The 24,073-nt window shown below is 45.6% G+C and overlaps 2 protein-coding genes across 3 annotated transcripts in view; one reads left to right on the forward strand and one right to left on the reverse strand.

The window, feature by feature from the left end:
* Window positions 1–7,012, forward strand: part of CLGN (calmegin) — a 49,662-nt gene extending 42,650 nt beyond the window's left edge. Inside the window, exons 14-15 of the mRNA XM_066573725.1 lie at window positions 4,727–4,839; window positions 5,941–7,012. Coding sequence (XP_066429822.1) covers window positions 4,727–4,839; window positions 5,941–6,021 — 194 coding nt within the window. The 3' untranslated portion in view covers window positions 6,022–7,012. The remainder of the gene's footprint in view (window positions 1–4,726; window positions 4,840–5,940) is intronic.
* A 4,236-nt stretch (window positions 7,013–11,248) lies between these two features.
* Window positions 11,249–22,839, reverse strand: SCOC (short coiled-coil protein). Of its 2 annotated transcripts, none has more exons than XM_066573726.1 (4): window positions 22,683–22,839; window positions 18,880–18,948; window positions 17,431–17,514; window positions 11,249–13,339 (listed from the first exon to the last, which is right to left on the reverse strand). In XM_066573726.1, the coding sequence occupies exons 2-4, from the start codon at window positions 18,899–18,901 to the stop codon at window positions 13,197–13,199; spliced, it is 249 nt and encodes an 82-aa protein (XP_066429823.1). In that variant the 5' UTR covers window positions 18,902–18,948; window positions 22,683–22,839; the 3' UTR covers window positions 11,249–13,196. The 2 variants fall into 2 exon arrangements, with proteins under 2 accessions (XP_066429823.1, XP_066429824.1); XM_066573727.1 differs by having other exon boundaries at window positions 22,679–22,780.
* Window positions 22,840–24,073: the final 1,234 nt, after the last annotated feature.

The following is a 24,073-nucleotide window of genomic DNA, read 5'->3' on the forward strand; positions in this document are numbered from 1 at the left end:
GAAAAAAAATTGCTGCATATCGTATTTTTTGTGCTCCTTGGAAAGCATTGCCTGTTAATTTTAATGGGACCTTAAATACATTGAATTGCCCTCGCCTGCCGTCCAATGTGCATGTGAGTGCCATCTGAGTTTTTCCATTGAAATCAATAGAAACCACTTCCAATCTTCTATCTTGAATGAAAGTCACGCGAGAGAACCGAAATTTTACAGAAGCGATGAGAGGTGGTTTTGCCTAAAACTCGTCTCGCATCCGCAGGTAAAACGCACATTGACGAGCGTGATATCGTGCCCGCCCGTGTGCAGTTAGCCTGAGCCAGAATTCTGAAGCATTTTGCTTAATAAATCTACCCCTATGTGTGCAAGTGCAGCACTTGTGTGAATAGACCAGAGATCTTTTGAGTTGTGGGACCTTTGGAAGAATGGGGCATAGTTACTTAGGCTGCATCCGCACGGGCTACAAAACATGGCTCATGTGAAAGAACCCATTGGAAACCATGGGCTTCACATTGTAGTGATGATTTTGTAGCCCGTGCGGATGCTGGCTCCCACTAATGTTATGCCAGTCTAAGTAAACTATGAGCCGACGTGAATGAGACAAATGTATTAAGAGGCACAAACCTCTTAATACATTTATGATGTCTGGCTACATTTCCATGTGCCAAACCGAACCCTTTGCCAACTCTGTGCTGGCATAAGTTTCTACTATAGCGTATGCCAATTTATAGCATACTTTACTGCATGCCTACATGTACATGGGCAAGTGCGATATCGATCTCAAAAACTCAGACCAAATATCACACTCCTAAGGGTGCCCACCCACTAGCGTTTTTTTACTGCGAAATTCGCAGCGTTTTTTTTTTTCTGCAGGGGTCTTTGGGCTATGGGACATGCAAAGCTAAAATCGCGATATCGCGGTAAATCGCGATTTTGCGCGATCGCGATTTTTACATTACAAGTCCCATAGGCCCCCTGCAGAAAAAAAAAACTGCGAATTTCGCAGTGAAAAAAAACGCCAGTGGGTGGGCGCCCTAAACCCGGGATTTTCACTGAGCACGACATGATTTGTGAGAAGGTCGCATTGCGTCGTGTTACATGTGATTTTTTCACACTTGTGAACATGCATGTTGTTTCAAAGAACAATATTTTAAATCACAGCGCACACGGATACGACTCACATGTACATGTGGCTGTGATACGAATGTAAACTCACCCCTAGGAAATAATGGCGGAGTTTTCTGCAAAATGACTGATATAGAAAAGTCGCAGCTTGTTCTCTTTATCACAACATGGTCGTGAGAGAAATATTGCACGTGTAGATATATCCATTTAAAATAATGGCTTCCATTGTAATGCGAGTGTTAGGTCTCGCAGCGCACAGACTTGGACGGGAAAATTGGCCGTGCAAATAGGGCCTAAATGCTACACTGTGTGGTCATGTTCCTCAAAGCTAGGACTGCCTCTTTTTTTTTTTTGAAAAAGGGGCAAGGCTCAGCGTGTGTGCCAAAATTACAACTTTTATGAAAACTGATATACCAACCATCCTAGATCTATCCCGATGTGTCTTAGGTAGAGATGAGCGAGCGTACTCGGATAAGCACTACTCGCTCGAGTAATGTGCTTTATCCGAGTATTGCTGTACTCGGGGCTAAAGATTCGGGTGCCGGCACGGAGCGGGGAGCTGCAGGGGAGAGCGGGGAGGAACGGAGGTAAGATCTTTCTCTCCTTCTCTCCCGCCCGCTCTCCCCTGCTCCCCGCTGCGACTCACCTGTCAGCCGCAGCGGCACCCGAATCTTTAGCCCCGAGCACAGCGATACTCGGATAAAGCCAATTACTCGAGCGAGTACCGCTTATCCGAGTACGCTCACTCATCTCTAGTCTTAGGTTTAGTTCTCATTACTTAGGTTTACATAGCGCCAGATCCCATTTAGTAATAGAACTGCGAGATGAGCCCGTGTGTCTTTTTTGATATCAGTCTATATATCAAAACACTGATCACATGCGCGATCTGTCTCCAAGGCTGTCATTGGTCATAATAACCACACAGCAGGAGGACAGCGGGGTCTGAGCAGTTACCGAGCAGATGACTGCAGTCACGCCTCAGTCTGCTGGGGAGTTTCATCATCCAATTTTTTGCGAATATGTCGAACGGCAGGTCTAAGAGTTCAAACTGGGACTAAAACCTTTGGAACCTCCTGATTTACCAATGTGGCAAATTTGGTGCAGATTCAGGTCCAGGCATTTGGCCGTGCATAAAGAACAGCCATAAAATGAATTTCTGTTCAGTAGTAAGTATTCCATGTCTTGTGAGCCCTGTATAGTGATGTGATCCAGATAATATGCAGCTACGCATCCCTACACGCAGTACGTGCCAAACAAAGTGATTAGTTCTGGAGTGAAGAATGGCGCTGCAAAACTGTTTTTGTCAATAATCCTATCTGTCTAATGCAAAATCATTGCTGGACGCTCGGTCCACGCCTTATGCTCTTGTACTTGGGGCATAAATAGCTGCTAGTCTACCAATTTTCAACTGGCAATGATCACCTTCGGCAGGGTTGCCAACCATCCAGAAATTTGTAGACAGTCCATTAACCCTTTCCAATACACTGTCTGACGTCTGAAGACATTCTGATTGAAGGCTGTACAGCTCTGATATCGGAGGCCTCTCCGGCATGTCACATACTGCAGTACTGGCTCTAGCCAGCAGATGGCACCATTGTAAAATGGCAGAAAGAGAAAGCGCCCTAGGAAACCCTGAATCCAAAATTGGATTGCAAAGGGTTAAAATAGGTGACTTTTTCCACTGTCCGTATAAAGAAAAACATTTGCTGTGTGATTTTTTTTTTTATGTAAAAGGGTTTTCCCACCACCTAAAATTGCTTCACATTCATTCTGTCTTTCCTGGTTGCTGCTGACCTGGACATGTGACCGCTGCAGCCAATCACTGCATCTAGAAGGGCACTACTATGGCCAATGATTGGCTGCATGATCATTAAACAGTTTAGGGTAAATGCTGACAATGTTTTCTTATTAGTGTCTTAAGCTGTGGACATATATCACTTTATGGTTTTCCATTGAGCCCTTAACCAAAAATCAAGAACAAAACTTCTTTTTTTAAATGTTGTCCAGAAAAAAATGAAGAAATCTGGTCGGCAATCCTGCTTTTGGGACAGGAGAGAAATTCAGCTCTATATATAGGGAATACAAAACAGAACTGGCCAATCCTGACTCTAGTGCAGACACCAGGCAGGCAGCAGGGTTACTGCCAGACTTATCCTTTTTTTCTTTCCACTGCATCCTATTTAAGTTTTTTTTCTTTGCAACTCTAGATTTCTGCCGGAGAGTTGTGTTGGGGTCAAACCACACATGATCTGATGAAAGGGTTAATCTAACTTGAGGACTGTTCCTCTGTAGCTCTATTGCCATTTGTTGGCAATTTTTACAGTCATTTACTATATATATATATATATAATTTTACACCAAGTTACTCTAATATTCTTGTCCATGATCACATCTGCCTTCTGATAAAGCTGTTTAACAAAGCAAATCACTGATCACGATGTACAGGACTGTGCAAAAAATACCGCAAAGTAAGAATACTTTCAAAAATAGAAATGTAAATACCATATATACTTGAGTATAAGCCTAGTTTTTCAGCACATTTTTTATGCTGAAAAAGCCCCCCTCGGCTTATACTCGAGTGAGGTAAAAAAAAAACAACAAAAACCCCCCCGCAATACTCACCTTCCCGCCGGCATCTGTGTCCCCGGCGCGATGGTCTCCACGGCGGTGTGGCAAGCTGCTTCAGACTTCTCCCCACTGTCATCTCTCTGCTTGGCTTTCAATTTCTCCGCCGTCAGCACTGTGTAAGTAAGCGCTGTGATTGGATAAAGCACCAGCCAATCACAGCCAGCGCTTAATCATTCACAGCCATTCAGTGGATGACATTACTGAATGGCTGTGATTGGCTGGCGCTCGATCCAATTACAGCGCTTACTTACACAGCGCTGACAGCGGGGGAATTCAAAGCTGAGCAGGGAGATGACAGCAGGAAGAACTCTCAAACAGCTTGCTGCACCACCGGGGAGACCATCACGTTGGGGACACAGATGCAGGCTGGGAGGTGAGTATTGCATTTTTTTCTTTACCCAGTATATAGTCGAGTATAGCTAGGTTTATGCTCGAGTTTTACTAGTTTTTTGTGGTAAAACTTATTGACTCGGCTTATACTCGGGTCGGCTGATACTCGAGTATATACGGTAATTTATTTTATCTTGCAAAATAAACGAACAACAGAGAAATCTAAATAATCAGTATTCGGTGTGACCTCCAATCCCCTTTTACCTTCAAAACAGCACCAATTCTTCTAGGAACACTTGCACACAGTTTTTGAAGGCACGGAGGTTGTTCCAAACATCTTGGAGAACTAAGCACAGATCTTCTGTGGATGTCGGCTTACTCTTCATGCAATCCCACACAGACTGGATGATGATGTTAGATCAGGACTCTGTGTGGCCGTATCATCACTTCCAGGACTGCTTTACACTGCAGATAGTTGTTACTGACATTGGCTGGATGTTTGGGGATGTCGTCATAGAGCCAATCGGATGTCTTATATTTTTGAAAAAAATTCTCACCTTGCAGCTTATTTTCCCTCACCTGCCCTAAAGCTTTTGTACAGTACTGTATTTACTGTATTTTATGACTAAAATGTATTTTGTGTATATAGACGATGTGGATGAAGACACAGAAAATGAGGAGGAAAATGAGGATGAAGATGAGGAATTCAGTCAAGAAGATGAAGATACTGGAGCCACAGCTAATCAGTCTTCAGATGATGAGGTAAATGGAGCCTGCCACCACACATTTAGTCCAGAGTTTGGGGACAAGAAATGCGGCTAATTTTATTGGGACGTCTGATTATAAATATTGTTGATGATTGTCAGTTTAAGGTGTAACTGCACGTATTACACATTTGCGAAATGTCTCAGCAGCAGGACCCCCACTGATCAAAACTTTTGACAACTGCAGAAACGAGGGCACTGCAGCTTTCACGTGAGCTATATACCCCTCTGACTGTCTTCGCTGCCTGTCTCCCCCTCAGCAGCTGAAGACAGACAGACACATAGAGGTCTACAGAAGACGCCTATGGACCTCTGTCTGTCCATTTTCAGTTGCCGAGAGGAGCCGGTAAGCAACCAAGACAGCCAAAGGGGCATGGCCCTCGCATGAGCGCTGCGGTTCCCTCATTTCAGATACAGCCCCCCCCCCCCCCATTTGCTCTGTAAGAGCCCCACAAAATACTCCACAGACTATTGATCTATGGCTTCCATCTCCCAATAGACATTTTTTCTTTGCCTTACATATGGTAAAGGGAATCTGGCAGTAACTTCATGCCACCCAAACGACTGGCAACATGAAATAGAACAGGCTATTTCTGTATATTGCAGTTCGTTACTGTTATGGGGTTGGAGCCTATTGGGGGAAACATTCACTGGTTCAAACCCCCTTTAAAGATGGAGTAGATGTAGAGAAAGTAAGATGTCACAAATGACAATACAGTAAACAAGTTATTGTAGATCTAAACTCGTATGACCGATATTATAGAGTTAATTAGCCATGAATGCAATCCTTATTAAAGGAACATCCTAGGCGATATTGAATTGTTGAGTTATGCATAGCATAGAACACAGGGGGGCGCTGCATAACAAAGTGGTTATTCTCCAGGAATGTTATCTGGCATTTTCTTTTCTAACTACTTAACCTTCTTAAAGTCCGCTTCCAGCGCTCATGTAAACTTTGCAGTGGCGCTTACATCCATATGTGCCCTCTCCTGGCCTGTACAAGACACCCACACTGTGCGCAGGGAGGCCGACAATCAAATGCTTTTCAACTGTGACTATGCTAAACTTGAGCAAGCATTGACACAACTTTCCCCAACAGATGAAAGAAGCGGACGAAGGTGCAGAATGTGGCGATAAGTTAAAGAAATCCCTCCGTAAAAGACGAGTACGGAAAGATTAACAAGATGTTTATTAGGACTGTTCTAGAGTCGGCTTGGATGACTTGGTGGCAGACAAGACACACTGACATGGAACCATATCATACCTCTTAGTCCAAGACTTTGTGAAACCTGAACATTTCTCATCCATGTTCTTTTGTCAGAGATTTTACCTTTTGGGGCAGATTTGCATTGTTAGACTTGATTTCAATTCCCTGTAGAAATGATGGCTAATTGTTTCACTCCAAATCAGTTATATACATTGGCCAAGAGGGGGCACCAGGATTCCGTCTCGAGCTTATGAATCTCTCTGCGCTATTCCATACCCTTCCCATTCTATACCACCCCATTAGATCTGCGGCACAGGTAATGCTTAGCACTGAAGGCGTCTGATATAAGAGCTTGTCAGGTGCTGCTAACATGGCCACAACACCAAGGGCGGGTGAAACGGTCCTATTCACACCAGATCGCAGATTTAATGAAGAGGTCATTCCACTGATCAGCGCTCCGGGAAACATTTCTCAGGATGTTAAAGAAGTTGTTATTTGGTGTGGGTGACAACCGGCCTATAAAGCACAGTTGGATCTTTTATGAACTAATGCATATATATTTTTGGGGCCAACCTCAGTACTGTTTCTACTCTCTAAGCAAAGTGTATGGGGGTACAAGGAGTTTACCCCCCCCCCCCCCCCCTTCCTGTGAACTAGCTAAATTATTAACTCCGTATGCTTGCAATTAATAACAGGCCTGTCCTAGCTGTCAATCTGTACTGTGTTCTATTCTCAGAGTTGTCTGACATGTCGATGCTAATGATACTGTAATGTAAATCTGAACATGTACATTTACCCCAAAACTTTTATAGTTGAAGAATTGTCAATTTATTAAAATAACGAGCTGTACTTTCTTATTTCAAATGAATAAGAGCATTGGTTCGGTGTGTTCTGGTTTCATCAGCTCCAGACAAGTAAGTGCACAAAGGAAAACAAGCGATAAGCTGGAGCAAATAAATGTAACCCTCTCTAGCAATCACTAATTCTTCCTCATTGAGGGATTGTTACACTGCAATACATACTAGTGGCGATCCCATCAGTCAGGGTGCGGACAGACGAGCGTAGGCGTATTTACGTTCGCACGAGCGCAACGTATAATCGCCTGAGCGATCGTTTTTCACCGATCACAACCAGAGCTAGAAAGCGTATTTTCGTTTGTTCCTACTTTGCAAACGGTCTTTTCGGCGATCGAATATGCGTTGGCGCGTATTTCGGTCGCATATGTTCCGTTTTTTTTCGAATTGCCGTTTTTACGCGCCGTAAAATCGCCCATGTGAACGAATACATTCGAAACCATTGCCTCAGATGGTCACGTATATACGTTTGGTCGCAAAAACGCGCCGTTTATGCGCTCGTCTGCCCGCACCCACAGTATAAGGAACTAATACTGCAACTTTTAGACAGGGAATTGTTGCCTAGTTCACAGCGGTCTTAGGGCGCTCGGGGTTCCGCTTTCCTGCTCCATTCAGGGAGCCCCATGGTAGAAAGGCTGTGGCTGTAGGGAGAACGCAATAGCACCGGACAGACTCCATTGACTATAATGTTGTCCCGCCCGCTTTCTGCTCGGCTTTCGCACGGAAGAAAAAGAGCTGCATGCAATGCTTTTTCTTCCTGTAGTTTAAGCTGGATCTCTGACGGAATCTCCGGCCTTAGCACAACTTTTTTTGTTGCACACATATCGGTGTATTGCACTGTACTCATTCTGCCCGCAGGGCATGTTCACTTGTACACGGCCAACAAATGCACCAATTGAAATGGCTAATTAGTTCCAGATATGTTTTTTTCCTGCGCAATTACAGTGTTTATAAGGGAGATGGAATAATATCTCCACAGCGCCACCTATTGGAAGGCAGCATTCCTTCAAGCCAAAGTTAGACTCTTTATACAAGCCTTGTAACAATGACTGGGAATTAATATTTCACACATCTTGTGTGTTGACTGCGCATTTTTGCACTCTACATTGATGACTTCTATGGGCACCTTTGGTGTGCAGAAAGATAGAACATGCTGTTTTTTTGTTTTTTTTGGCATGGCCCAAAAATGTGCACGGAAAATACACACATGTGAACAAACCTATGGAAATCAATGGGTTCTATTCACTGCTTTTTGCATGCATAAATACACACACAAGTATGTCTGTGTGAAGCCGCCCCAAGGATGGATTGCACCAACCATGCGGTTGATCCAGGTTAAGTTAAACTGCGATCAGCTGTTCAAGTCTGTTTTGCAACACTTTTTCCCTAAACTAAGTTCACTTGATCTGCAATCACACAGATTGGGAAGTGTAGTCAGGTGATCTTAGCAGAATCCAGAGACTGTAAAAACATGGCCACTGCCAGTACCAAACATGGGTGTAATTTCAACACTCAGCAAAAGCCTAATCTGCCATCTTGGTAAACACCCAGCTCCTAAACTAAAGGTTGGTTTACACGGGCCGATGATCGCTCAAAGATCGCTCAAAACGACAGTTTGAGTGACAGCTTTGAGCGATCATTTTGCATAAACTATTAAGTTGCTACTCAGCTACTTAAATACCAATAAGGTGTGCAAATGAAGCCTTCCCTGAATGCAGTTAATAGCCGCAGGGCTATTATCTGTGCTCAGATCCTTTGTTTTCCACGGGGAAAACAATGCTATCAGCACTCCCCGTGGAGAACTTCTGATAAAAGTGAAGGATGATTTTTAGGTTAGACTGAATTTAACGATCAGCTAACAGTGCCCAAAAAGCGGACGATGGGCGCACATTAACACGCAACAATTATCGCTAAAACCATCGCCGATTACATCGGCTGGTGTAAATGGGCCTTAAGTTGCATTAGTTTGATACATAAAAATTGGATCAAATTAATCCTAGATTTATACCCAAATCACGGGCTGAACAGTATTGGTGCAAGGTTTTTTTAAAAATGATCTTCAGACCCATTTAGACAGCTATATTCGCTCAAAAGTCATCTTTTGAGCGATATTGTTGTGTCTAAACGCGCGGCCATTGTGCACTATTCATTCATCTGTGATTTCTAGCATGTTAATAGCATTCTTTCAGCTGGTATCCTGCTGGGGACTTCTCAGCGGGATACCATCTGAAAGCTTTGAGAACAAAGCAGCTGTCAGTGCTCCTGCTGTTTCACAGAACTATCAGCTCAGTGGGACACTGCTGATAACTGTGAGAACAAAGTAGCTGTTTGCATATACAAAACAGCTGCTTTGTTTTGAGTTATCAGCAGTATCTGATACTGCTCTGCCTGCATTTAACTATAAGTAGCGAATTAGCTACTTAAGAGTTATGCAAAGATAATCGCTTTAAATTGTCACTCAGACTGCCGTTTGAGCAATTTTTGAGGGATCAACTTTCAGTGTAAATGCACCTTTAGATCATCTCTTGATGATCTTGGATCAAAACTTCAGTACAACGGCCCCTAAATGTGTCAGACTGATCCCAGGCAACAACAACGTGATCTCAGCCTGCACACACAAATACTGCAGTTGAAAGGGGATTTTCCACTAAACACATTTTCACTTATCCACGGGATAGGTGATAAGTGTCTGATCGCTGGGGGTCTGCCAGCCATTGCAAGCATGGCACTTCCCTGTGTGAATTGCGCGGTCGTGTGCATGCATGACAACTGTAGCATTCAGTTCTATGAAGACAGTCAAGCACAGAGCTGTGCCATCAGTCAGTCCTTTAGAAGTTAATGAAGGGGGAGTCAGGGGCGCTCGTTCTCATCGGGGTTCCAGCAAACAGACAGTTATTGCCCAGCCAGAGCATAGGCAATAAATATTTTTAGTAGGAAATCCTTTTCACACATGAATAGTGGCATGGCTGCTCAGGCGATGAGCTCGCTATGGGTACCTTCATACTCCAATATTCTGCTGTGGATTTTCCTTGGATTTCCCCCTATGCATTGTAAAGGGTGAGAGTCACAGCTTACATGGACATGCTGCAGATTTAAAACCCGCACCGTATGTCACTTTCTGCAGCACACGGATGAGATTTGTTAAGATCTCATCCTGGCATTTACACAACAGGTATGGCATGCTGTGGATCCAAAAACTCATGTCTAAAGCCTATGGTGGATATTTTACGCTTCAGTTGATGGGGTTTGTTACAGCCCCATTCACTAATTTTGAACTCTACAATAAGCGATATGTGAACATAGCTTATGGGTGAATTCAAGGCAATAGATTGGATGCAGAAACTTCTGCAACTGAAAGTTAGCTCCAGGGGCGTAACTATAGAGGATGCAGGGGATGTGGTTGCAACCGGGCCCAGGAGCCTTAGGGGGCCCATAAGTCCTTTCCTCCCCATATAGTACTATGAATAAAGCATTATAGTGGGGGGCCCTGTTACAGGTTTGCATTTGGGCCCAGGAGCTTCTAGTTACACCTCTGGTTAGCTCCATATATTATATCCGTGCTCGGATGATTTTAGGGTTAAGTATAAGAATGGCTACAAGCCCCATGCATGCGAATATGACAGATTTATTGCAAAAATGTATTACTGTGTGTGAATTTCCCCTAAAGGTATATTCCCATGTAGTATCTCCACATAGAAAATCCACAGTACAAGCCATAATTCATGCAGAATTGACATCCGCTCCAGAAAGGAATTGAGGTAAAGTACAAATCCCAGCATGCATCCCTACAACTCTCTCCATAGTCACAAGACACCTCACCCCCCCCCGCGCCTCTTCGATCGCAGTTGTTCATCCAAAGTATAAAACTAGATTCTGCTAATGCTGTCTGTAAATAAAGTCACCCACAAAACTTCGATCAATACGCAGTTTTAGACAGGGGGCCTATTTAATAATACAGTCTAAGGGCTTATTTACACGAGCGTATATCGGCTGGCATTTTCATGGCCGGCCCATATACGCTCCTATCTAAGCAGTCCCCCCCTCCCGGCTCTCTGCTTCTCTCCTCCCCTCCGAGCGGTTTGCAATGGGAGTGGGCGGGATGGAGGTGGAGCTAAGCTCCAGCCCCCTGTCCATAGCCAGCAATGGGAGTGGGTGGGATGGGGGTGGAGCTAAGCTCACACCCCCTGTCCATAGCAAGCAATGGGAGTGAGCGGGATATGGATGAAAGCAGGAAAGATCTCCGTATAAACATTTACTTCTTGGAAGGTGAAGCTATGAACAAGATTGGCTTCTCAGTCCATTGCCGAATGGGATGATGGGAATAAAAAGAAACATTAAAAATAAAATGGCATAAAAAACAAGTACTTTATTTCAGAAACCATTTTCTTCCAGAATAAATTAGAATAACTAAGGCTGTAAACTTAAGATTCCCAAATGACAGTGTTAAATCTCACCGAGACACATTACAGATACTACGCTCTATGTGGACACAATTAGCTGTGATTGGCACTGCAGCCCTGGTGATCGAGGGGGCATTCACATGTTTCTAGAGTCAGGTACATGCACTGCAATCCATTACATGGGAAACGCCAGAACGGATCTGGCAAACATACAAATACCTGCTTTAATGGGTGTTCCCTTAGCCCACGCTCCTAGACATGAGTTCTACAACACCAAACTTGTTACCTAGTAAACATTTACAGAGCGGACAAACCCAAAATAAAATAAAAAAAACAAAAAACACATCTTTTAATAAATAAGGGGTGCTGAGCAGATCTCGGGGAGAATACTGTTCTGACCTTACAAGGCATTATTCACATATGACACAATGAGATGGACAGCTACCAAGTAGCAATAGGCTTAAATATGCTGTGAGACAGTAAGAGGCTCCACTATAAGGCTGGGTTCACATGGGGCGGAATGTCTGCAGCAGAACAGCACGGAAATTCCGCAAGATTTCCGCAGCTGAAGTCCCGAGACATTTGGCGCAGGTTTTGAAAGCGGCTCCCCGTAGAGAGAAGAGAGCCCGCAGCGAAACGGTATTACAACTGACATGCCGCGACTTTGAATTCTGCGCGGCAACGTAGTTTCAGCGTGGCTTGGCTGCAGCAGACTGTCCGCAGCGTGTGGATGAGATTTTTGTAAATGTCGTCCTCTTTGCTGCTTAGTCTGAGGTTTAAGATTGCAGGCGGAATTTCCATACAGAAAGCTCACATGGAAATTCCGCGCAATTCCACCCAGTGTGAACCCAGTCTAAATGATCTGTAGAGCTGTTGCCGAGCATGAAGCCATCCGCCAGCTTATGCCCTCTACCAACAACAGGATCGCCAACACCAAATGAGTGCAGCCCTCACAATTCTGATTAGGGTGGTTATAAAGAAAAAGCATTGAGGGGAATAATCCAAATTACCTCTTGCCTTCACCAAAGTAACAGTACTTTCCTGCATGTGGAGACCCCACTCCATAGAGGGAGCTCAGGGAGAGCCCTTTATAACACCACAATGACATAGGGAGCAAAAGAAGAAGAAACACCTAAAACATGCTGCAAAAGCAACATAAAACTAGGTAAGGTGTATATATTATAGTTTGCTGCATGTCATACAAGGCAAGGGGTATGAACATCCAGCTATCACTATGTCATCTACTATAGTATATACTGGTTATACAATCTGCATCCCTTAAAGGGACAGCTGCATCCAAACTGGGACCCTCAATCAGCAGGTGAGGAAACCACTTGAAAGTGATGTTAATGCAAATCCGTGCTGGGTTCTCCCAAAGGGGTTGCTGTGGCTAATGGGGGCTTCTCCATTATCTCCCCATTCACTAGAAGGGCAAAAGGAAAACATGAAGGCCAAGAGGACAACTTAATATGTATTTTGTAAGCACTGACCAATGCTTACGGCAGTCTCCAGGATATCAGGTAATACAGGAGATCATGCAAAGTACAGTATAGCCCTACTCCGCTAGAGATGATGCAGGTGCTATACATACAGGGGCTTTAAAATGCTTCATTGCATTAAAAACATACCACAGCATTGGTATACCATTTCCTGCGATATATATACTTAGGGTAATTACTATTTTAGAGCAAGGGATAGTAGTTCTCCTGCGTGTGCTATCATCATTTACATGGTAATGTTAATACAGAATGACCGTCGTCGTGTTATCCGTGCCGTGTGTACAGAAGGGTTACAACTAGCTGAGTGACGGCACATTTTGTGCCAAATGGACCCACATTCACTATTCAGGTACAAACAAAACCAGTGAAGACCAGGAGAACACGGCCGCCTGCTGTTACTTCCTCTTGCTCTTGGTGTCTGTGGTCTGGAACACACTGGAGGCGGACATGAGGTTCTCGATGTACTGGCCAAGAACTTGGTTTTCTGACTTGAGCTTCAGGTTTTCCTCTTTTACAGCATCAACCCGAGCGGAGAGATCTGTTCAGAAAGAGAATATTGGGATCATGAAATAATGCCGTCTGTCCCCATTATACAATACCAGAGCGTCTACTGACAGTACTTCAGACCTAAGCTATAATAAGTGTTCCTGAAGACAATTCAACAAATGCACAAAATAAGATGTATGGTGTCTCTTTGGTGAAAAGTAGTCCATGCATAAAAGTTACACCCGCTTAATAATCCTGTCACCAGGTTCATGCTGTCTGAACCGCAGGTAGCATGACCACATGACCGCTGCGCACATGGCCCCGTGCATGCTTTATTCTGCAATGCTATGGGGTTTCGGAATAGCCACACTTTGAAGTTTGACTCTGAGTCACGGAGGTGGGCCGCATCGACAGCATGCAGAGTGACAGCTCTATCCCCCTCGTGTATAGAGAGAGCTGCCCGTCTACATTCTGTGGGCAGGGAGAGGCCGTTGCGGGCCGCCTCAGTGACTCAGAGTCAAACTTCAAAGTGTGGCTATTCTGAAACACCATAGCATTGTAAAATAAGACATACATGGGGCACTGTGCATACCGGGCCCGTGGTCATGCTACCGGTGGTTCAGACAGAATGAACCTGGAGACAGAATCCCTTTAAGGGAAATCTGTCACCTCCAAAACCTACCTAGAGAAATCCGTGAAAAGCTTACAAAGTGGCAGTTCTGAATCTGTAATTTTTATATCTTTCTCCTTACTTGCATTTCCCTGTTCTAAGTCAGTTCATGCGCTGTGTGTTAACGCACCCAGTACTCCTAGGCTCATGCAATTTAACTAAGAAGCAGCCATCAGCATGTGGTACACTGAAAGTGGGCAGAATGATAAAAATTGCAGATTTGGAATCGGCCTCTTTAACAGACTACAGTAATTGGAGTGCAATTCCCTCATCTAATACAACTAGGTACAACTTTTATGCTGATTATTTTCAGTAAGTTCCTAAATTGCTCCCTCTAGTGGTGGCTGCAAGCAGCTAATCTGTCACCAGGTCAGACAACTGAAGTCAGCGGTGCGCTGTGATTGGTCTACGATGGCCGATATATTGACTGACTGCAGGATGTAAACAGACACAGCAGCAAGAAGGGGAGATGCGGCGCTGGAGGTCCGGGATGGTTAAGAGCATCTACTAAGTGCTTTATAGGAAACATTTGGCCTTGTGTAACGGACCTCCATTTAGCCACGTAAGTCAGGGGGCAGCCTCCACATTCAGACAGAGAAGAACGAGAGATGTGGCCACAGGTTTGGGGCTCTCTCTGCTCAAGCCCATGGGAGTTGGAATGAGCTTGTGCCTGTTCTACTAGTAGGTGTGGTTATGCCATAAAGTTGGCAATTCTCATTCAAAAGTGGTCTCTCCTAGTGACATAACCTTTGTGTGAAAAACAGGGATTTGGAGGTTTGAACCCCATACAGATGTCATGTGTTGATGGTATCTGCGCAGAAACCTGTACACAAATTGTGCTCCCCGACCGCGCTAAATCTGCATGTGGATCCATGGCAAAAACTGCGGTCACTTCAAACATGAACCTACCTATAAACAGCCTAGAAGGGGCACCTTTGGTTTGGAACGACAACTCATGGAAAAAAAGTTGCCAACAATGTACATTAGAGTTGTAACCGGGATGGAGGCGCTGAATGTGGATGACATGAAACAACTGACAACTACCTGACAACACAATACTATGAAAACAGAATTAGGGCCAAGTCCCATCTGTGCCGGAGGTCCCATGCGGAGGATCTGGTGCAGCGGAAATCCCAGACAAAATAGAACAGCATTCTGCATGACTTTGTCTGGTGAAATGGCGTCTGCAATGCCAAGAGCCAGAGAGACCCCATTATAGTCAATGTGGTCCATTTAGGCCGGCATGATCCAGCGGCTCCAGGATAATCACAAAAGCAAGAGACTGACAGATAAGAAATCATTAATGGGTGGTCTTATATTCTAGACACACAGGCTACATACACGTATACGAAGTAATGATGTAAAAGAGCCCAGAGTTGTGGAGTCAGAACATTTATATGGAATTCCAGCATAAAAATACAAATATTAAATATCCAAATATTAACATATAATACAGGGTGGTTCAACGGAATGGAGACACCTGAATAAATAGAAAATGAAGATTGGGAACGCCATCCTGAATGTGGCATGTTGCTAAGGAAAAGGGGGCAAATCTGAGAAGAGCGGTGTCCAACATGGTGGCCACTTTGAAAACCGCCATCTGGGAACCAAGTTGTTATTTTCAAATGGAAGGGATGTATGTGACATGAAGTATAATAATAATCTTTATTTATATAGCACCAACATATTCCGCAGCGCTTATCCGGAGTATCTGATGAACTCCCCATGGCGTTTTAATGACAAAGCAGCCTCACATCACTTCGGGGATATAGGGATCGGGCGAGACTGAGGATCGCGGAGTTTCTCCCATTGTTTTCAATAGGAGACCTCACACCACATCGTGCGCACCTAGCACGCAGTGCAATGCTGCTGCTACTGGCCCCGTTGAAAAAAATGGGTACTGCGATGCGAGAGCACACAGAAAGATAGAACATGCTGCGATGTCTTTCCCACATCGTGGTGCCATGCAGGAAAACATCGCTCATGTGTATGACCCCTTAGAAGAACGGGGTTCAGATTTGTGCGTCCGCAATGCACAAATCTGGCAGGATTTTCTCACCCGTGTGAAGTTGCTTCTTTGTTACAGATATAGCTGCGAGATTAAAACACTCGTGCCGAGGACAGATTGTGCGGATATCCAGGGAGCGCACTACCCGAGTCACTGCAGCAGATTTCAACAGTCAGCACTCTAACAGACCACCCATCCGCCATGGCACAGTTGGCAAACTGCTTGCTAAATTTTACCTAACAGGCCTTGTTTTGGACCGGTCAAAAAATGGACACAACAAAACTGCCACAGGCGAAGCAACAAGAATGGCCGCCCCGGCGTCCTTCTGCAGGAGCCCATATTGTAACATCTGGGGTCTGTCAATGGAGGGGGGGCGAGTCGAACCACCGTCAGTCGGACACTGGCTGCACACAGATGGCACCCATACAAGATGCGGATGCTGTATCATCTCAATGTCACAACAAAAGCAAGAGGACCCACATTTCACAGACTGTACTGTTCATCGATGAATGGGGAGGTGAACAAACAAAACCCATCGCGACTGGCCCGAGACAAACCCGCAGTGACAGATCCCTCAGAGATGGGTGGTGCACAGAAAGTCATGGTGTGGGGTACGAAGATAGTGGGCCTATTCTTCATCAACGGTAACCTTACTGCTAACAAGTATCTACAATTGTTATGTGACAAGATGTTCCTTTGACTGTGCAATAAGATGGCAGGGTCCCGGGGTCCTTGCAGCAGGATGGTGCCCCCCAATCAGAGGTTTTGGATTAGCAGTTTCTGGAGGAGAAGTGGATTGGGTGTCGTGGCCCGATGCAGTGGCCTCACCAGATCTCACCCCCTTGGACTTCTACCTGTGGGGTGATGCCAAGTCCAGGGTTAAGCAGTGAAAACCCAGAGTGTGGCGCACATGTACCGGCAGATGCTGGACGTCCGTGCCAGCATTTCTGCTGAGGATTTGCTCTCATGAATGGGAGAAGAGGATCACCTTGACTGGACACAAAGAGTTGCACATAGAGCATATTCTGTAGTGGATCGTCATGGTGTTCCACGTCATGGGAAAATTTGCGTATAACGTTGGCAGGAATAAAGTCACATGACATTTAAGCACAGATTTGGATTCCTCGATCGCGGACACACGTCACATGCACCCGCTCCCTCTTGAAAATATCAACTTTGTTCCAAGATGGTGGCTTTCAAAACGGCCACCGTGTTGGACACTGCTCCTAAAATATGTCCCCTTCCCCCTAACAACATGCCACAAGCAAGATGGTGCTCCCAACCACCGCTTGCCATTATTCAGGTGTCTCCAATACCTTTGGACCACCCTATAATAAGACTCATGTTACTAGTTTACTAGAGCACATTTGTTGTTACACATGAGCCATTTATGGAGGAGTCTGAGCTGGAGTCCGGCTTACTGACCCCTTAACCCTGAAAGTGCCATGAAAATACAACATTTTACCTTCTAACGTATGCTGAAGCTCCAAAACCTGGTTAATAAGCCGTGTCTTTTCTTCCAGTTCTACCTGATTTTCAATGTCAAGAGCTAAAGAAAAAAAGGCAACAGCTTTCATTAGTATTAAGTCATTCTCCGGCACACAGGTGATTTACGGCTTTCCATCCTACATAACTGGTGATTGTTGTTGGACATATTACCAATGTTATAGAAAGCGGGAGAACTGCAAGTCAACGGGCGAGTATCTGCATTAGAAATAAATGCCATCAACAGTTTCTATAAATGAGCGATCTGCGCTGTGACCGCTCCACGCCAACGCCGTCATGTGTCCTGCACCCTCACGCTCCTCTTCAGCATAGTGTGTAATACATCACACACACTATGGGAAAGAAAAACCATTTAAGCAATACATTTTTCTCTAGTGTCCCTCTAATGGACAAAAGGGAGGAAAATTGCATTATTTTTGATCCATGTCTGCAAAAAATAAGCCCAGAGACAGCGACGTTGATTGATAAAAGTTATGTTTTTTTTTAAAGTAGGGACTTAAAAACGAAAATGAAAAAAAAAAAAAGGGAGGGGGGTGTGTGTGTCCTTAAGGTCTCATGTCCACGGGGAAAATCAGGCCCGCTACGGATTCTCCATGGAGAATCCGTAGCTGGTCCCTCCTGCCCCGCAAACATGAGGGCTGAAAATGACAATTACTCACCTCTCCGCACGCTCCAGATCTTCCCTTCTTCGCAGCTTGATCTTCTCTCCGTTGCGGATCTTTCTTCGGCCCGGCGGATGTGTCCCCGGCACGCCGGCTGCGTGCATGCGCTGGGCACATCCGCCCGGCCAAAGAAAGAACATCCGGCCGCGAAGAAGGAATATCAGGCCGCGAAGGAAGGAAAATCTGCATCGCCCGGAGCAGGTGAGTGTAATTCAGGCGCGGGTCCCCCGCGGACACGGACGGCTTCCATAGGCTTCAATAGAAGCCTGCGGGAGCCGTCCCGCGGGAGACCCGCACCTAAATGGAGCATGTCCATTTTTTTTCATGCTCCATGACTTTTTTCATTCACTTTTATTGACCATCCACGGGTATTTATCTACCCGCGGGTGGTCAATGCATCCCTATGGGGTGCGGATCCGCGGGCAGGAGAAGAGTTAAAATCCGCTGCGGATTTTAATTCTTCTTTTCCCCGTGGACATGAGGCCTAAGGGGTTAAAAAAATGAGATGTGTGGCTATAGTGTGTGTATATATATATATATATATATATATATATATATATATACATACATACACATACATAAGTCAATATTCCTCCCTACGCCTTAGATTTACTTTGTCACCCAAGTCACTATTTTTTTTAATACTACTCACACTTTCTTGTTTTTTATGCTCTGCTGACACCTATAATAAAAAACTTGATTTAAAAAAACAAAAAAAAAAAACTAAAATCCCACAACATACATACCATCCATGTCGGAATTCATCATTGTTGAAGGTAAGTCTTGTGGAGGATGTAACCGCAATGAACTAAAATCTGTAAAAAAAAAGAAAATATATATATTAGCAAGCATAGCCAGAAATGGGGCCCATCCCAGCACAGACGGACGTGCGGTGGTCCGCTGCTGATGTGAGCAGTACTGTGGCCAAAACACAGCGACATATACAGTCTGACTTGTGAGCTGTTACCGGAGCTCGCCTGGTGGCAACGGGATGACCGTTCTTGATGTAAGTGACCCGGTCCCATACCTATCACACACCTGTGGCTATGCCATAAAGTTCTGATGGGAACACACTTTAAATATCCTCCACCCATCCGCTTTCACACCTAACAAAGCCCAGGAGATAAGCAGCTATGGGACACCTCTAGTGGCTTATCTCCCATAAGAACAAGGAAGCACGGACACTGTAATCCAATGGCCTCGCCTGCAGGAATCAACGAGGTCGACTGACATTCACCTAATGCGTATGGCCATGTTTAGAGGCAACCATATAGCGGCTGAATGAGCCACTGTGCATCCACTTGAGAAGAAGCCACCAATTTCCTCTCCATCCTTACTGCTGGCTGAAAAACGGCAGAACTAAAGCGGTTCTTCGCTACTGATGGAACGCTTCTTCTGAAATAGACGGTACGTCCCGTTAGTTAGGTAGGGCCTGTGTGTAGAACACATCCTGCCATCTAAAGCGTTGTTTACATGGGAAGAGAACCAAACAATACTCGTTTGCCAGAGCGAATGAGGTCAGAAGAATTGCGTAGTCCTCGTTCACTAATTGTTCAGAGTTTCACATCCCTATGAGACACGTTTACCGATCAGCGTTAAACTGCACGAACCCATGCTGGCTTTTACGCCGGCGGAAACTGAACGACAAACTAGAAGCGCAGAATTCTCGTTCCGTCATTAGCTGCGATTTCGCCGAACGCTCGTTCAGTTTCGCTTTTTACACAATTTCCTAAATGACAATTATTCTGTCTACACGCAGCATAATGATGGAAGGAGAGCTATGGTTTTAGGCCGGTCCCCGAGTAATCGGCATGTGGATACAGAACGGTGGGGACATTACTCTGTCTCCTTAGGACGGCTTTCATCATCCCCGGACGTTGCTGGGACACCCGCTGACAGTCCAGAAGGCCGAGCAGTAATGAGTCCATTAGAGATCTCCTCCGGTCCGGCTGATGTCACCATCAAGGAGAAGAGCATCTCTGTGAATTATTTATTCCCATTTCTCCAGTAGCTGCACATTGCCGTCCGCTGTACACAGCTCCTGCGCACGCCGATGCATATATAGTGCCAACGATAGGAGGCCTCTCCCGGATCAAGCTGTACTAGAGGGTCCTGAATACCACCTCAACGGGCTTCACCATAGATACATGTGAAATCCTGCATTGGTATCATCAGAACAGTGGGAGACTAGATGCCCGCATGCCATGTAGTTACATGGGCAGCCCATGACCCTGTTACAGCACATACACACGCATGGCTTCACACAGATCCATGGGTTGCATTAAAAAATATATATATAAAAATCTCCCGGTATGTCTCATCCCGTCCGTTCCACAGACAAGAAATAGGACGCGTTACGCCCTGAATGTGCGCTATGGATATCGGACGGCTCTGACATGAGTGGTGCCCGAGTCCCTCAGGCACAAGCTGCAGATCTGGCCCTGTGCCAATAGTTTAGGGGTGAGGATATGGATATGGAGGGTATGATGACTTGGATCAGCAGAGTATCCTCCTAACAATGCTGGAAAAATCAGAGCAGAAACAGGAAGTGTTGTCATGGGGGCAGATGAGCCAGCAGGCATTGGATCTGTGATGTCAAGCACTGCTAGCTGAGAAGGCTGAATTCATACTGACGTTGATTCCATTGCTCATCCAATCTATCACCGAGATCTAGAAAACATAACTGAATGTCACAACACACTGCAACAAACCCTCAGCGAGATTGGTGCTGCTCATTCGCAGGGATTGCTTACACTGGATACAATTGTAGCAGACAGTATTACAAGGGCGTCTCATGAAGCCCCCGGCTCATACAGCCTCTCGGGGCGCTGTGGGTCAGTATGAGGATTACCTCCATGGCTGCGGTACGGTGTTGGGGACAAGGTTCACACGTAGCACATTTTGTTGTGGACCTGCATCCAAAGCCACATCACTGGTGCAGATTCTGACACGGATCCTCACCCCGTTTCACCCTCCTAGGCCTCATGCCCACGGCTGTGACGGATTCCGCCCACGGAATACTGGAGCGGAGTCTGTTATGGCGCCCCCCTGAAGACCCCATACTCACCTCCCTGATCCGCTGTCCATATCCCGCACCGGCGCAGTACAGCACATGATGCGCCGGCAGTGTCACATGACACGGCCATTGGTGGGATGGACCCGTATTCACGCGATACTTCCACTATTCTACAGCAGAAGTATAGCGTGACGGCCGGCTTCCATTGACTCTAATGGAAGGCGGCCGCTTGTATTCCCGCCGCAAATAGAGCATGCCGCGGTTTCTTTTCCGTGATAGAATTCCGCAGCGTGAGCATTGAGCCATTAGGTTCAATATAACATAATAGCTGCGGGGCAACGCCACAGATTACCACTGGGTAAAACGTGGCAGAAATCTGGCTGTGGGCATTAGCCCTTAATGGAAGGGGTGACGTCTGCTGCAGATCCGCACCAGAATCCTCACCAAGGAATTTTGGGGGGATTTTCCGTATCGATTCCGCTGTGAGCGTCGCCGGAGGAAGGAAAAGTAGATTAAAAATAAATGCCCTGATTGGAGCTTGGGGGTTCTGAGAAGGTCGCCATGGCCTTCTGAGAGCCCCCAGAGCTGTCAGGTGATATTACACTGCAGGAGTGATCCAACCATCGTAGGTTCATGTCCCCTAAGGGGACTAAAAAATATTTACTGTAAAAATCAATTAAAAAAAAAAAAAAAAAAGTTTTATTAAAGAAAAAAGAATAAAAAAAAAAAAACCAAAAAACCAAAAACAAAACAAAACAAAAACAATTGAAATGAAAAAGCCCAAGACACATTTGGTGTCGCTGCGTCCATAAAAGTCCGATCTATTAAAGTAACGCGTTATTTACTGCACAAGGTGAACGTCGTCTGAAAATAAAAAACAAAACCGCCTGAACTGCGCCTTTTTGGTCACCCCGTCTCCAAGAAAAAAAAAATGCAATAAAAAGCCGTATGCAGTCCAGAATGGTATCAACGGAAACTACAGGACGTCCCGCAAAAAACACGCCCCGCACAACAGAGAAATAAAACGTTATGGCGGTCAGAGGACGGCGCAGAATAGAATTGTCATTTTTTTCATAGAATGTATTTTTTTTTAAGTAGTAGAACAAAAAAAAAAATAAAAAAGATGTAACGTTTGGTAGTGATCGTACATAAAATAAGGCCATCAGGTCATTGTTGTTGCAGCGTGTACGCCGTAGAGACAAGACGCACCCAAGGATGGACGAATTATGAGTTTTTCCCCTTTTTTTAACCATTTTTTCAGTACATTATACAGTACCATTGAAAAATACAAGTTGTCCTGTGAAAACAATAAGCCCTCCGACAGCAACGGAGAAATAACGAGGGGGGCGGATGTCCTGAAGGGGTTAATGCCCACAATGTGAGTGTCAGAAGCGGCAGTGCTGATGGTCAGCTGTGCCGCCCTGACAGCCAATTACCGACCACTATGGGGCACAATGAACTGTAACAGCCAGCCCTCCCTGACCTAACACTGAGGTACCAGCACACACCACCGGGGAGAATTGCCTCACCTACCCGGCTACGGAGCCTCGTCAGGGTCAGTCCTGTACACACCGCACTCCACCGCCCAGGACCCTCCTCTGCGACACCAGGCTGGACCGGCCGTACGCACTGACGTCACTGGACACTGACGCCGACCCTAAGAAGAAGCGGGTTGTGTTTATGTCCCGATGACAGGAGCCATATATGTGAAGCCGACGCCGTCAACCTGAGAGAAGCTGACTACACAAATATGGCCTCCTCCCTGGAAGTAGGGTTACAGCGCGGGAGACCAGCGCTTCCTCACTGCTGTCAGACACAGCACACCCTAGGCAGCGGCTCAACAAGAATGTGATTGGCTGCTGTCATCTACCTCACAGAACGTAGTGCCAGCTGATAGGGTAACAGCGCGGCCACTGGGCGGAGCTAGATCATCAACAACCCGCCCACTCACTAATACCTGATAGCAGTAGTGCGGGGCTCTATGAGGGCAGACAGGCAGATACTTCTTTGTTCTGCCCCCACGTTGTCAGCTAGAAGTTGTTCTATTTTTCTGCCCCATTTCTGTATGGGAATTATTTTTTGTAGGGTTGTATCTTTTAATGTTACAATTAAGTGTAGTTTAACTTTTTATGTAGTTTTATAAGGGGGGGGCAAAGACTTCCATGACAGTTTAGCTGTGTGAGGGCGCCTTCACACTGGCGATCGCGATATCGCTGCATTCTTTTAATGTGAATGTCAGCAGGACTTTCTAATGTCCAAAACACTGCACAAAGATTGCGATTTGGTGCTTTGCAATTTTGAAGCGATTTTTAACATTAGAAAGTCCTGCTGACATTTGCGTTAAAAAAACGCAGTGATATCGCGATCGCAAGTGTGAAGGCGCCCTCAGGCCACTTTTACACAGCCGAGAAAATTGCGAGATTTGTGTGTTTTGCGAGGCGCACAAATCTCGCACGACTATGAACCCCATTCATTGCTACTTTACCTGAAGTCATGGGAGGTGTTTTTAAAGGGAAACGCCCCGCATCCACGGGTAAATCACACATTGGCGAGCGTGATATCAGGCCAGGTATCATGGCACAATATCCCACTCATCCATATGTAGGAAGCCTAAAACACAGGAAGATAGTGCAATGGAACTGTACAGATAACGGGCCACATTAAGGCCGGCTGCACACGAACAGATCGGATTCCACATGCAGGATCCCACAGCGGTATCCAACCCTGTGCCCAGCCGATGATCCCTACGTACCTGTCCGGAATCTTCTTCATCTGTACTGCGGATGGTCCGGACGGCGCACATGCGCACTACAGATTTTGCTGCACTGTTGCTAGCTGATGACGCAGATCCCGCGGGCTTTCTGCAATGATGATTGTGGAAGGGCCGCGGGTCGGGCGACTTCCATTGACTGCAAAGGAAGCCG

This window comes from Eleutherodactylus coqui, chromosome 7 (assembly GCF_035609145.1).
Source record: "Eleutherodactylus coqui strain aEleCoq1 chromosome 7, aEleCoq1.hap1, whole genome shotgun sequence".
In the NCBI taxonomy this organism is placed as follows: domain Eukaryota; kingdom Metazoa; phylum Chordata; class Amphibia; order Anura; family Eleutherodactylidae; genus Eleutherodactylus; species Eleutherodactylus coqui.